Genomic DNA, 13,900 nt, shown 5'->3' with positions numbered 1-13,900 from the left:
AATCAGCTGCCAGATTTAAAAAGCAGGGATCCAAAAGATCAGGACCTGCAGGCTTTCTCTGATCTAAGGATTTCAGGGCTTTTATGTACCACCTGCACTGAGAATGGCAAAAAGCTAAAAGTTTGACCAGCTCTCACTGGTTCATCCACACAGGGTTGTACAGAGACAGAGGACACTGGTTCATCCACACAGGGTTGTACAGAGACAGAGGACACTGGTTCATCCACACAGGGTTGTACAGAGACAGAGGACACTGGTTCATCCACACAGGGTTGTACAGAGACAGAGGACACTGGTTCATCCACACAGGGTTGTACAGAGACAGAGGACACTGGTTCATCCACACAGGGTTGTACAGAGACAGATGACACTGAATAAAACAGCCTACCAGATGATACAAAGTGCTCATTGAAACAATTCAGCATTTCAGTTTTATCATATACAGCAACAGAGTCCTTCAAAACACATGACGGTAATTCATTAACATTACTGTTACCAGACATAGACTTAATAGCCTTCCAAAACTGTCTAGAGTCATTCAGGTTATCAGTGGTAACAGACATAAAATATTCAGACTTGGCCTTCCTGAGAAGAATAGAACACTTGTTTAGTAGCAGCCTAAAAACCAGCCAATCAGCATCAGAACATGATGTCCTTGCCTTAGCCCAGGCTAGATTATGTTTGTGAATAATACAAGACAGCTCAGAAGAAAACCATGCATTATCCCTCCCTTTAACTCTGAACCTGTGGAATGGGGCATGTTTGTTTACTATTTGGAGAAAACCATGCATTATCCCTCCCTTTAACTCTGAACCTGTGGAATGGGGCATGTTTGTTTACTATTTGGAGAAAACCATGCATTATCCCTCCCTTTAACTCTGAACCTGTGGAATGGGGCATGTTTGTTTACTATTTGGAGAAAACCATGCATTATGCCTCCCTTTAACTCTGAACCTGTGGAATGGGGCATGTTTGTTTACTATTTGGAGAAAACCATGCATTATCCCTCTTTTAACTCTGAACCTGTGGAATGGGGCATGTTTGTTTACTATTTGGAGAAAACCATGCATTATGCCTCCCTCCCTTTAACTCTGAACCTGTGGAATGGGGCATGTTTGTTTACTATTTGGAGAAAACCATGCATTATGCCTCCCTTTAACTCTGAACCTGTGGAATGGGGCATGTTTGTTTACTATTTGGAGAAAACCATGCATTATGCCTCCTTTAACTCTGAACCTGTGGAATGGGGCATGTTTGTTTACTATTTGGAGAAAACCATGCATTATGCCTCCCTTTAACTCTGAACCTGTGGAATGGGGCATGTTTGTTTACTATTTGGAGAAAACCATGCATTATGCCTCATTATGCCTTTAACTCTGAACCTGTGGAATGGGGCATGTTTGTTTACTATTTGGAGAAAACCATGCATTATGCCTCCCTTTAACTCTGAACCTGTGGAATGGGGCATGTTTGTTTACTATTTGGAGAAACCATGCATTATGCTCCTTTAACTCTGAACCTGTGGAATGGGGCATGTTTGTTTACTATTTGGAGAAAACCATGCATTATGCCTCCTTTAACTCTGAACCTGTGGAATGGGGCATGGAGAAAACCATGCATTATGCCTCCCTTTAACCTCCCTTTTGGAACTCTGAACCTGTGGAATGGGGCATGTTTGTTTACTATTTGGAAAAAAAGTAATGAAAGAATTTCCAGGCAGTTTCCACATCAGGAATAAGCTCAATCTGCTCCAGTCAAAATTAAACAAATCATGAATGCCTGCTCATTACAACTTGTAACATTTCTCTTATGAATAAAGCGTGAGTTTGTCTTAGGAACCTTAGTATTTATAACAGCAACAACAGCACAATGGTCACTTAAATCGTCTTTTAAAAAAAAAAATTAACACCAATCTCAGAATCTTTATGTGGAACATTTGTCAATATCAAATCAATCAGGGTAGTTTTCTCTGGACGTTTGAGATTTGAGATGAGATTAGCTGAGGCATAACCTGCCACAGCCCGCTCACCTCCAAACCAGAATGGCAAGAAAGTAATCCTACCACCACAGTAAGCCAATGTTGAGTAATGCCTTTTTCAGGGCATTTGGCCTATTTGTCGGTTCTCTCGTTCACCAATATCAGCATATGTCTAAAAGTACACTGACCTCTGTCTTTCAGCTCGTTTGTCCTCAATATAACTGCAACAGCCTGTCACAGTGCCAGTATAAAGGATGTGTTAATTGTGTGACGGCTTAAGCGTGTTTTGTCTGTGTATTTAAGCGTGTTTGTCTGTGTATTTAAGCGTGTTTTGTCTGTGTATTTAAGCGTGTTTTGTCTGTGTATTTAAGCGTGTTTTGTCTGTGTATTTAAGCGTGTTTGTCTGTGTATTTAAGCGTGTTTTGTCTGTGTATTTAAGCGTGTTTGTCTGTGTATTTAAGCGTGTTTTGTCTGTGTATTTAAGCGTGTTTTGTCTGTGTATTTAAGCGTGTTTTGTCTGTGTATTTAAGCGTGTTTGTCTGTGTATTTAAGCGTGTTTGTCTGTGTATTTAAGCGTGTTTTGTCTGTGTATTTAAGCGTGTTTTGTCTGTGTATTTAAGCGTGTTTGTCTGTGTATTTAAGCGTGTTTGTCTGTGTATTTAAGCGTGTTTGTCTGTGTATTTAAGCGTGTTTTGTCTGTGTATTTAAGCGTGTTTGTCTGTGTATTTAAGCGTGTTTGTCTGTGTATTTAAGCGTGTTTGTCTGTGTATTTAAGCGTGTTTTGTCTGTGTATTTAAGCGTGTTTGTCTGTGTATTTAAGCGTGTTTTGTCTGTGTATTTAGCGTGTTTGTCTGTGTATTTAAGCGTGTTTGTCTGTGTATTTAAGCGTGTTTGTCTGTGTATTTAAGCGTGTTTTGTCTGTGTATTTAAGCGTGTTTTGTCTGTGTATTTAAGCGTGTTTTGTCTGTGTATTTAAGCGTGTTTGTCTGTGTATTTAAGCGTGTTTTGTCTGTGTATTTAAGTGTGTTTGTCTGTGTATTTAAGCGTGTAGGTCCCTACAGTGTATGTCGGTGGTACTCATCCCGCGAGCCCTTAATTTGCAGCTTGCAGTGATACAAAAAACAATGATACAATTTCTATTTCAATGCTTTAAATAAAATCGCCACAATGTTCATACCTGACAGACAGTTTGTTAATTTCCCAACACTCAGACGTACTGCAACATTTCAGCTAGGGTGCATTTGTGCGTGTGATGGAAGAGTTCAAGTTGGAGTTTGAGTCAAGATTCAAGGATATCACGGCGTTTTCAACTTCATTGAAAACACCTTTTCATGTGCCAGTGTTACCTCTGACCCCCAGTCATCACAGCCCTCTGTCCTGACCGTGCTGGAATAGAGAGTGAGATAGTGTCTTCTCTGACCCCCCCCAGTCATCACAGACCTCTGTCCTGACCGTGCTGGAATAGAGAGTGAGATAGTGTCACCTCTGACCCCAGTCATCACAGCCCTCTGTCCTGACCGTGAGGGAACAGAGAGTGAGATAGTGTCTTCTCTGACCCCCAGTCATCACAGCCCTCTGTCCTGACCGTGCTGGAATAGAGAGTGAGATAGTGTCATCTCTGACCCCCCAGTCATCACAGCCCTCTGTCCTGACCGTGCTGAAATAGAGAGTGAGATAGTGTCATCTCTGACCCCCCCCCAGTCATCACAGCCCTCTGTCCTGACCGTGCTGGAATAGAGAGTGAGATAGTGTCATCTCTGACCCCCCCAGTCATCACAGCCCTCTGTCCTGACCGTGCTGGAATAGAGAGTGAGATAGTGTCATCTCTGACCCCCCCAGTCATCACAGCCCTCTGTCCTGACCGTGCTGGAATAGAGAGTGAGATAGTGTCTTCTCTGACCCCAGTCATCACAGCCCTCTGTCCTGACCGTGCTGGAATAGAGAGTGAGAGAGTGTCTTCTCTGACCCCAGTCATCACAGCCCTCTGTCCTGACCGTGCTGGAATAGAGAGTGAGATAGTGTCTTCTCTGACCCCCAGTCATCACAGCTCTCTGTCCTGGCCGTGCTGGAATAGAGAGTGAGATAGTGTCATCTCTGACCCCCCCAGTCATCCCAGCCCTCTGTCCTGACCGTGCTGGAATAGAGAGTGAGATAGTGTCATCTCTGACCCCAGTCATCACAGCCCTCTGTCCTGACTGTGCTGGAATAGAGAGTGAGATAGTGTCATCTCTGACCCCAGTCATCACAGCTCTCTGTCCTGACCGTGCTGGAATAGAGAGTGAGAGAGTGGACCTGCGGGCACATGACACATTGTGACATCATCACGTGCCAGGTGAACTAAGATCAGGTGTTACCTGTTTCTGGAGCAGTGTGCGCAAAAAGTGACATCATCACGCGAAGAAACATTTTCAAAACATTTTTGATGTTTTTATTTAACCAGTTGAGTCAATTAAAGAACAAATTCTTATTTAAAATGATTGTCTACCCCGACCAAACCTTCCCCTAAGCCGGATGACGCTGGGCCAACTCCCGATCAAGGCTGGTTGTGATACAGCACGGGATTGAACCAGGGTCTGTAGTGATACCTCTAGCACCTGCAATGCCTTAGACCGCTGTGCCACTCAGGAGCACAACAATGAACATTGTGAAACAAAAACATAGAAACAGACTATACATTTACAATGAATGATATTTCGCTCATCATGAGGTAACCCTTAAAATGGATCTTATACATGCGATGTTGCCTGATTTGATTTGTGTACGTATATATCTGTGATGTGCTGTACATCAAATCAATTGCATGTGCTCTGTTGCTCTGACGTTGCTCTCAAATTGATCATTGATACTATTGGAAGGAAAAGTACTACAAATGAAAGCTCTGTGAGGCCCACTGAATGATCGTCTCAACCCAAAGTGGCCCCCACTTACAAAAAAAAAAATAAGAAGTGAGTAACACTGGTCAATAAGCACGAGGCATATACAGTATAGCCAAAGAGGAAAAGCCCATCTAGCTGGTAACATAAGCATTTCGCTGCACCTGCTATAACACTTGCAAATCTGTGTTACGCGACCAATAAACTTTGATTTGATCTACATAACAGAGATGATATTCTGGACTCGTAAAACGTTGAAATCGTCACAGATGCTCAATGAAAAAAAAAAAAAAGAAAGCCTAAAATTCACTTCCATAGCCGAGAGTGTTTTCTGCCATGCTATTGTTCTGTCATACAGCCCTCAGAGTAAGACAGTATTGTAGCGTTGACAAACCTGCCCCGTGTTTTCCCAGTCCTTTATTAAGTGGTATACCGGTATGTGTCATGGGTCGTTATGTGTCATGGGTCGTTATGTGTCATGGGTCGTTATGTGTCATGGGTCGGTGATGTGGAAAAGGGAAACTAGCTGAGGGAAGTAGTCGCTATTCTAGTACCTCTTTCACAACTATAGGAGCATAGAAATAGAATGAATAGAACAGGCTTGGAAGCTCCAACCCTGGTAATATGACCGGTAACCTCATGGGTACACTCTCAGATTATACTTCGATGATTGCCCCCATGGAGAAGTAACCACTAGTACCTGTTTCAGAACAATAGGGCTGTGTCTCATTACATCCAACTTTACCCTACTTAGGGCCCGATTCCGATTTAGATATTGATACCTTTCCTATGCACGCCTTTCCTACACACGCCTTTCCTACACACGCCTTTCCTACACACACCTTTCCTAGACAAGCCTTTCCTAGACAAGCCTTTCCTACAAACACCTTTCCTACACACGCCTTTCCTAGACAAGCCTTTCCTAGACAAGCCTTTCCTAGACAAGCCTTTCCTACACAAGCCTTTCCTACACACGCCTTTCCTAGACAAGCCTTTCCTAGACAAGCCTTTCCTACACAAGCCTTTCCTACACACGCCTTTCCTAGACAAGCCTTTCCTACACACACCTTTCCTAGACACACCTTTCCTAGACAAGCCTTTCCTACACAAGCCTTTCCTACACACGCCTTTCCTAGACAAGCCTTTCCTAGACAAGCCTTTCCTACACACGCCTTTCCTAGACAAGCCTTTCCTACACACACCTTTCCTAGACAAGCCTTTCCTACACACGCCTTTCCTAGACAAGCCTTTCCTACACACACCTTTCCTAGACAAGCCTTTCCTACACACACCTTTCCTAGACAAGCCTTTCCTACACCACCTTTCCTAGACACACCTTTCCTACAAACACCTTTCCTACAAACACCTTTCCTAGACACGCCTTTCCTAGACAAGCCTTTCCTAGACAAGCCTTTCCTGGACAAGCCTTTCCTAGACACGCCTTTCCTAGACACGCCTTTCCTAGACAAGCCTTTCCTAGACAAGCCTTTCCTAGACACGTAGAGAGAAAAGAGAATAAAAAAGGAATTACGCTCCATATACTCGCCCTTAACCCGGGACGGGAATCGGCCTCTTAGTGCGCTACTGAAGACCATGGCCCATAGGGCTACAGTCAAAAGTAGTGCACTATATTGGGGTTATAGGGGGCCACTTTGAACACAGACTAGGAGTTGCCTAATTAAGCAATCAGGCCAGAGGAGGTGTGGCAAATGGCCGATATACCACGGCTAAGGGATGTTTTAAGCACGACGCAACATGGAGTGCCTTGACACTGCCCTTAGCCGTGGTATATTGGCCATATACCAAAAACCCCAGAGGTGCCTTATTGCTATTATAAACTGGTTACCAATGTAATTAGAGCAAGTAAAAAAAAAAAATGTTTTGTCATACCAGTGGTATACGGTCTGATATACCACGGCTGTCAGCCAATCAGCATTCAGAGCTTGAACCACCCAGTTTATAATTGCGAATGCTCTCCCTCTATTGTACTCATAGCTGAGTTGACGCTGTTCAACTGCACCATGTTTACATTGTGAACGTACCTACCGACCATCTGTTCAGAGAGTTTCTGATAGAGGGGGGAGGATATATACATTAGTTCATTGTGGTAGGGTTATATGTCCTTCTGTAGCATTCAAAACAAAACACACAATTTGTGCAAGTACTGGAGAGCAAATGTTGTGTCTTATTATGAGGGGATTCAAAGGAAAGGCTCTGGGATGCATGTTGTGTAGGAAACTGTGCAGATGACTGTGCTCAGACCATCTGAGTAAAACCACACGGTGAAACCGAACCCCTTATCAACTGAAAGACCACTGACGGACCACTGTGTAAAGGTAAAATTACTTCTGAACCCCGTGAACACAGAACAACACACAAACTTTCATATTTTCAAATGGATTTTTTTTTTATTATGAAAGATAATATATGTAAAAAAAATTGACATGAATTCAGAAGCTGATAATAAATGAAACGCTCTGTTTGCAGACACTGGGGAAGGAGGAGGGTGGAGGGGGGGTCATCCTCGGGAGGCCATCTGTTAAGAGGGGGGTGGGGGGTCATCCTCGGGAGGCCATCTGTTAAGAGGAGGGTGGGGGGGGTCATCCTCGGGAGGCCATCTGTTAAGAGGAGTGGGGTTCATCCTCGGGGCCATCTGTGAAGAGGAGGGGTGGGGGGGGTCATCCTCGGGAGGCCATCTGTTAAGAGGAGGGGTGGGGGGGGGTCATCCTCGGGAGGCCATCTGTTAAGAGGAGGGTGGGGGTCATCCTCGGGAGGCCATCTGTTAAGAGGAGGGTGGGGGGGGTCATCCTCGGGAGGCCATCTGTTAAGAGGAGGGGAGGCCATCTGTTAAGGGAGGGGTGGAGGGGGTCATCCTCGGGAGGCCATCTGTTAAGAGGAGGGGGTGGGGGGGGTCATCCTCGGGAGGCCATCTGTTAAGAGGAGGGGTGGGGGGGGTCATCCTCGGGAGGCCATCTGTTAAGAGGAGGGGTGGGGGGGGGTCATCCTCGGGAGGCCATCTGTTAAGAGGGGGGGTGGGGGGTCATCCTCGGGAGGCCATCTGTTAAGAGGAGGGGTGGGGGTCATCCTCGGGAGGCCATCTGTTAAGAGGAGGGGTGGGGGGGTCATCCTCGGGAGGCCATCTGTTAAGAGGAGGGGGTGGGGGGGGGTCATCCTCGGGAGGCCATCTGTTAAGAGGAGGGGTGGGGGGGGTCATCCTCGGGAGGCCATCTGTTAAGAGGGGGTGGGGGGGGGGTCATCCTCGGGAGGCCATCTGTTAAGAGGAGGGGTGGGGGGTCATCCTCGGGAGGCCATCTGTTAAGAGGAGGGGTGGGGGGTCATCCTCGGGAGGCCATCTGTTAAGAGGGGGGTGGGGTCATCCTCGGAGGCCATCTGTTAAGGGAGGGGTGGGGGGTGGGGGGGGTCATCCTCGGGAGGCCATCTGTTAAGAGGAGGGGTGGGGGGTGGGGGTGGGGGGTCATCCTCGGGAGGCCATCTGTTAAGAGGGGGGGCAGCAGGAGGGAGTGGTTGGGGGCACCCTGGCTTCCACTGGGACGTCTGTCCTAGAGACAGCTGAACCAAATCCCACTGCACCAGCTGTGGGGAATTAAAGCTAAAATAACCAATGGGGAAGAAGACAGGACCAATGGGGGCGGTTTCACTGCTTCTCAACAATGAAGGCTATCTTGTCAGAGTCAATACACACATGGACGCGTACTGGCTTCTCCAAACGTACGTCCCAAACGCCACCTTGTTCCCTATATAGTGCACTACTTTAGACCAGAGCCCTATGGAACCCTATTCCCTATATAGTGCACTACTTTAGACCAGAGCCCTATTCCCTATATAGTGCACTACTTTAGACCAGAGCCCTATGGCAACCTATTCCCTATATAGTGCACTACTTTAGACCAGAGCCCTATGGCACCCTATTCCCTATATAGTACACTACTTTTAACCAGAGCCTGTAGGGACTAGGGTGCCATATTGGATACAGACCCAACTGTCTCTGAGCTGTTCTTTAACAGTGTTGCCCGTTGACTGTGGGTGTCAACTGGTAATCTTACACGTCATTGTTCAAAAGATGCAGATTATTATATCAGAGAGGAACTGTAAACACTCTATTGTTTATACAGCACATCCCTGCGTCTAGCGCGTGAGAGACCTAAAAAGTGTCAGCAGTTGGAAGCCTGCGCCAGGATTTCATCTCCCTGTTGGGGAAACAAAAAAAGACATAACATTAGTGCGCATATAGCCATGATCACAAGTGAAGCTCAAATTAATATATTCCAAATGTCATATGTTTCACTTTTGCTTTCAATCATCATAAATGTCATAACACAAGGTTAATGTGTCTGGAACAGAACATAAGCATAGAAACCACTCTACCTAAATTATAGGAGAAATTCCTTCTTTAATCACGTTTAGGATATCTCAACATGTTTTGATCACAGAGGGGAGTTAGTAGGATTTATGTGTGGATGTTGAAATGTTTTGTACTACAGTACGCAACATCAGCAGGCCTTCCTTATACAGATGTAGGATTTTAATTTGAGCCAGTTTGCTACAGCAGGAAAATAATCCTGCAGCAATAGGAAACGTGAATAATAATTAATGGATATTTTTTTGTAGGAGTTGATACATTTTTTTTGTTAGAGCAAATCAAGTCTGACATTCTAAAGTAAAAATGACAAACTTTAGAAGCCTTTTTAAAGCTTGAACTGACGAAAAGTTTGCATTTCCTGCAGTACAGGAAAATTATCAGCAAGAAAAGGGCGATCAAATTAAAGATCCTACATCTGTAGACCAAAGCTACTGGTGGAAAGTAGTGCACTACATAAGGAGTAGGGTGCCATAGGGCTCTGGTGGAAAGTAGTACATAAGCCACTCTGGTGGAAAAGTAGTGCATAAGGAATAGGGTGCCATAGGGCTCTGGTGGAAAGTAGTGCACTACATAAGGAATAGGGTGCCATAGGGCTCTGGTGGAAAGTAGTGCCACTCTGGTGGAAAGTAGTGCATAAGGAATAGGTTGCCATAGGGCTCTGGTGCCATAGAAAGTAGTGCACTACATAAGGAATAGGGCCATGCCATTTGGACCTAACAATGAAGCAGATGATCCAACACAAGGTTACTTACACGTTGCCACAACCAGGCACAAGACTCTCTTGATGCTGTGGTTTTGTCAGACTGAATTTCCTGAAGAAGGCCGGAAATTTCAGCATTTTTCTAGAGCGCTTCGATGTAGGGCTGAGAGAGAGAGAGAGAGAGAGAGAGAGAGAGAGAGAGAGAGAGAGAGAGAGAGAGAGAGACGGAGAGAGAGAGAGAGAGAGAGAGAGAGAGAGAGAGAGAGAGAGAGAGAGACGGAGAGAGAGAGAGAGAGAGAGAGAGAGAGAGAGAGAGAGAGAGAGAGTGATGAGAGAGAGAGATGCCTGCCGTTATGACATTGTTTGTGGTTAAAGGGGTATTATTGTTATTCAGTATTATTGTGTCATTACGATACTGTTTACAGCCTGGATACTGGTCACCATCTATGGGCTAACAAACACATGTGTTTCTAAATATCCAGACTCCTCTATTATGACACTGAGGATAGGGGCATGCCGGTCCGGAGGGCAAGACAGAGGATTTTCAAGATTTAAGTGAACAGAGGTGTGTGTGTGTGTTTGAGAGAGAGAGAATGTGTGTGTTTGTGCGTTTATGTTTTTACAGATAATACTAATCTATAGTTCTCTAGTTTACTACAGAATTATATAGTAAACTGTAGTATTCTATAGTAAGTACTGTAGTATTCTATTGTAAGTGTTGTAGTATTCTATAATAAACTGTAATATTCTATAGTAAGTACTGTAGTATTCTACATTAAACTGTAGTATTCTATAGTATGTACTGTTCTATTCTATAGTAAACTGTAGTATTCTATAGTACGTACTGTAGTATTCTATAGTAAGTACTGTTGTATTCTATAGTATTTTATAGTAAGTACTGTAGTATTCTATAGTAGACTGTAGTATTCTATAGTAAGTACTGTAGTATTCTATAGTAAGTACTGAAGTATTCCATGGCAAACTAGTATTCTATAGTAAGTACTGTTGTATTCTATAGTAAGTACTGTAGTATTCTATAGTAAACTATAGTATTCTATAGTAAGTACTGTTGTATTCTATAGTAAACTGTAGTATTCTACATTAAACTGTAGCATTCTATAGTAAGTACTGTAGTATTCTATAGTAAACTATAGTATTCTATAGTAAGTACGCTAGTATTCTATAGTAAGTACTGTAGTATTCTCATTAAATTCTTGTATTTGTTCATGTGGGTCAAGTGAAGAAGGCTCACCATTCTGCCTGTGAGGAGGCCTGTGTCTGTCTGTCAGCCTCCACTCTCTCCTCCTCCTCTTCTTCCTTCCCCTCCTCCTCCTCCTCTTCTTCCTTCACCTCCTCCTCCTCTTCTTTGCTCTCAGGTATGTATTCCCAGAGGCGTGAGTTGACCCACAGCGCCTCCTGAAGGCTGAGGCCGCGCCCTACACAGGTGGTCTGGCGGCACAGCGGGCAGCACACGGTGACCATGTCACTCTTGGGCTGGGACATGGTCTCTAAGCAGGTGGCACAGAAGGTGTGTCTACAGTGGAGCACCCGGGGATCCGATCCTGACGGGAGTAGGGCTGATAACACACCCCACACTCCCTGTCCTCACACAGAACCATGGCCGGGCCGGACAGCGATAGCTGGACCTGGACTGGAAGAGCCTGGGTGGAGCAGCAAGACTGGAGTACTGGGGTTGGCGGGCCTACCTGGCTAGAGAAATGGAGGCCACGAAGGCTTATCTGGAGGTGGTTAGGCGGTAGGCCTGGCAAGGATACCTGGACCTGAGAAAACCTGGTCTGGAGGGGCCTGGGTATAGGCTGCAGAGACTGGAGCACTGGGTAGCAGGGCTGGACCAAGATATACTGGAAACCTAACTAGATACTGGACACCTAACTAGATACTGGACACCCTAACTAGATACTGGACACCTAACTAGATACTGGACACCTAACTAGATACTGGACACCTAACTAGATAAGGGACACCTAACTAGATACACCTGGGGACACCTAACTAGATACTGGACACCTAACTAGATACTGGACACCTAACTAGATACTGGACACCTAACTAGATATTGGACACCTAACTAGATAAGGGACACCTAACTAGATAAGGGACACCTAACTAGATAAGGGACACCTAACTAGATAAGGGACACCTAACTAGATATTGGACACCTAACTAGATAATGGACACCTAACTAGATACTGGACACCTAACTAGATACTGGACACCTAACTAGATATTGGACACCTAACTAGATACTGGACACCTAACTAGATACTGGACACCTAACTAGATATTGGACACCTAACTAGATATTGGACACACCTAACTAGATACTGGACACCTAACTAGATATTGGACACCTAACTAGATACTGAACACCTAACTAGATACTGGACACCTAACTAGATACTGACACCTAACTAACTAGATACTGGACACCTAACTAGATACTGACACCTAACTAGATACTGGACACCTAGATACTGGACACCTAACTAGATATTGGACACCTAACTAGATATTGGACACCTAACTAGATACTGGACACCTAACTAGATATTGGACACCTAACTAGATACTGGACACCTAACTAGATACTGGACACCTAACTAGATATTGGACACCTAACTAGATATTGGACACCTAACTAGATACTGGACACCTAACTAGATATTGGACACCTAACTAGATACTGGACACCTAACTAGATACTGGACACCTAACTAGGCCGGCACTAAACCAGGTGGGGAGAAGACACAGATTACCTGGCTGGATGGGTCTGTCTGTCTGTCTGAGAGGAAGAGGAGTCGCTGGGGAGATGGAGGTACTGCTGGGCCGGCAGAAGTTGGGCTAATGATTATTGTGTCCAGGTTTGTTTATTTTGTTATACAGTTCTTCTCTGGTCCTCTCTCTGTGGTTAAAAACAAATCCAAATCAAATCAAATGTATTTATATAGCCCTTCGTACATCAGCTGATGTCACAAAGTGCTGTACAGAAACCCTCAGCCTAAAACCCCAAACAGCAAGCAATGCAGGTGTAGAAGATGTATCAGTCATTATATTATTATATAACTGGTGTAAGAGGTTGTCACTCTCACATAAAATGTTATTATTAAAGTTCTCGCTAATACGTTTTCAAGGTTTAATCTTTAAATCTTCAATTAGATAATTAATTGTTACAAAAATATATATATCATGACCATTTCTGTTCAAAATGAACATTACACTAAAATTAAACTTCTAAATCAATCCCCCCCCAAAAAAGGCTACTTTTAAAATAAAATGTACTTACACTTAAATATGAAGGAACATTCCAGAAGGTTAAAGTGATGGTCCTGTAGTTGTTATATGATAGAGAGATAGAAACAGAAAGAGACTCTACTGCCTGCCTCCTTTTCAGTGTGTCTGTGTGTTGAGGGGGCAGTTTTGGGTTGTCTCTTTTCTAAGGGCAGGCCCAACCGGCACAGCAGCTGTGTCAGCCAGGGGATGGCCTGCCTGCCTGCCTGCCTGCCTGTGTGAACATTTACTAGCAGCCCGGAGGGGAGGAGGGGTGACTGGGCTCAAAGCTGTCTGACTGGCTGGCTGGGAGCTCACTCCCTTTGTTTAGGGTGCCTGACAGTGGGTGGTGGAGGGGGAGAGAAATCCTTTTTGAGTTCAATACTTACTGTTCAATTCTGATATTTTTTTGTCGTTGTTGTTTTGTGTTTTTAATTGTTTTATTAGTCTTGCTTTGGCAATGTAAACATATGTTTCCCATTCCAATAAAGCACATTTCAATTGAAAGAGAGAGATTATTTCACCATTATGGCCTATTTATTGCCTTACCTCCCTAATCTTACTACATTTGCACACACTGTGTATAGATTTTTCTATTGTGTTATTGACTACGTTTGTTTATCCCATGTGTATCCCTAAATCCAAAGACGTATTTTATTTCTCTATCTGCAGCAGAAATT

General features: G+C 44.4%; 1 protein-coding gene across 1 annotated transcript; it reads right to left on the bottom strand.

Moving 5' to 3' along the window:
- Window positions 1-8,379: 8,379 nt before the first annotated feature.
- im:7152348 (uncharacterized protein LOC559250 homolog) lies at window positions 8,380-11,895 on the bottom strand. Its single transcript, XM_065009957.1, has 4 exons — window positions 11,861-11,895; window positions 11,185-11,821; window positions 9,985-10,095; window positions 8,380-9,059 (listed from the first exon to the last, which is right to left on the bottom strand). Exons 2-4 carry the CDS (start codon window positions 11,433-11,435, stop codon window positions 9,014-9,016), a joined length of 408 nt encoding a protein of 135 aa, XP_064866029.1. The 5' UTR covers window positions 11,436-11,821; window positions 11,861-11,895; the 3' UTR covers window positions 8,380-9,013.
- Window positions 11,896-13,900: the final 2,005 nt, after the last annotated feature.

This window comes from Oncorhynchus nerka, linkage group LG25 (genome assembly GCF_034236695.1).
Source record: "Oncorhynchus nerka isolate Pitt River linkage group LG25, Oner_Uvic_2.0, whole genome shotgun sequence".
Classification (NCBI taxonomy): domain Eukaryota; kingdom Metazoa; phylum Chordata; class Actinopteri; order Salmoniformes; family Salmonidae; genus Oncorhynchus; species Oncorhynchus nerka.
The sequence above is the reverse complement of the archived record's forward strand: the minus strand, read 5'-3'. Positions and strand labels throughout refer to the sequence as shown.

Coding starts and splice junctions, on each gene's coding strand:
- im:7152348 (XM_065009957.1), bottom strand. CDS start 11,435: ATGTCCCAGCCCAAGAGTGACATGGTCACCGTGTGCTGCCCGCTGTGC. Junction 10,096..11,184: donor GCCTCCTCACAGGCAGAATG/GTGAGCCTTCTT, acceptor TCTCTCTCTCAG/CCCTACATCGAAGCGCTCTA. Junction 9,060..9,984: donor GTGCCTGGTTGTGGCAACGT/GTAAGTAACCTT, acceptor TTTCCCCAACAG/GGAGATGAAATCCTGGCGCA.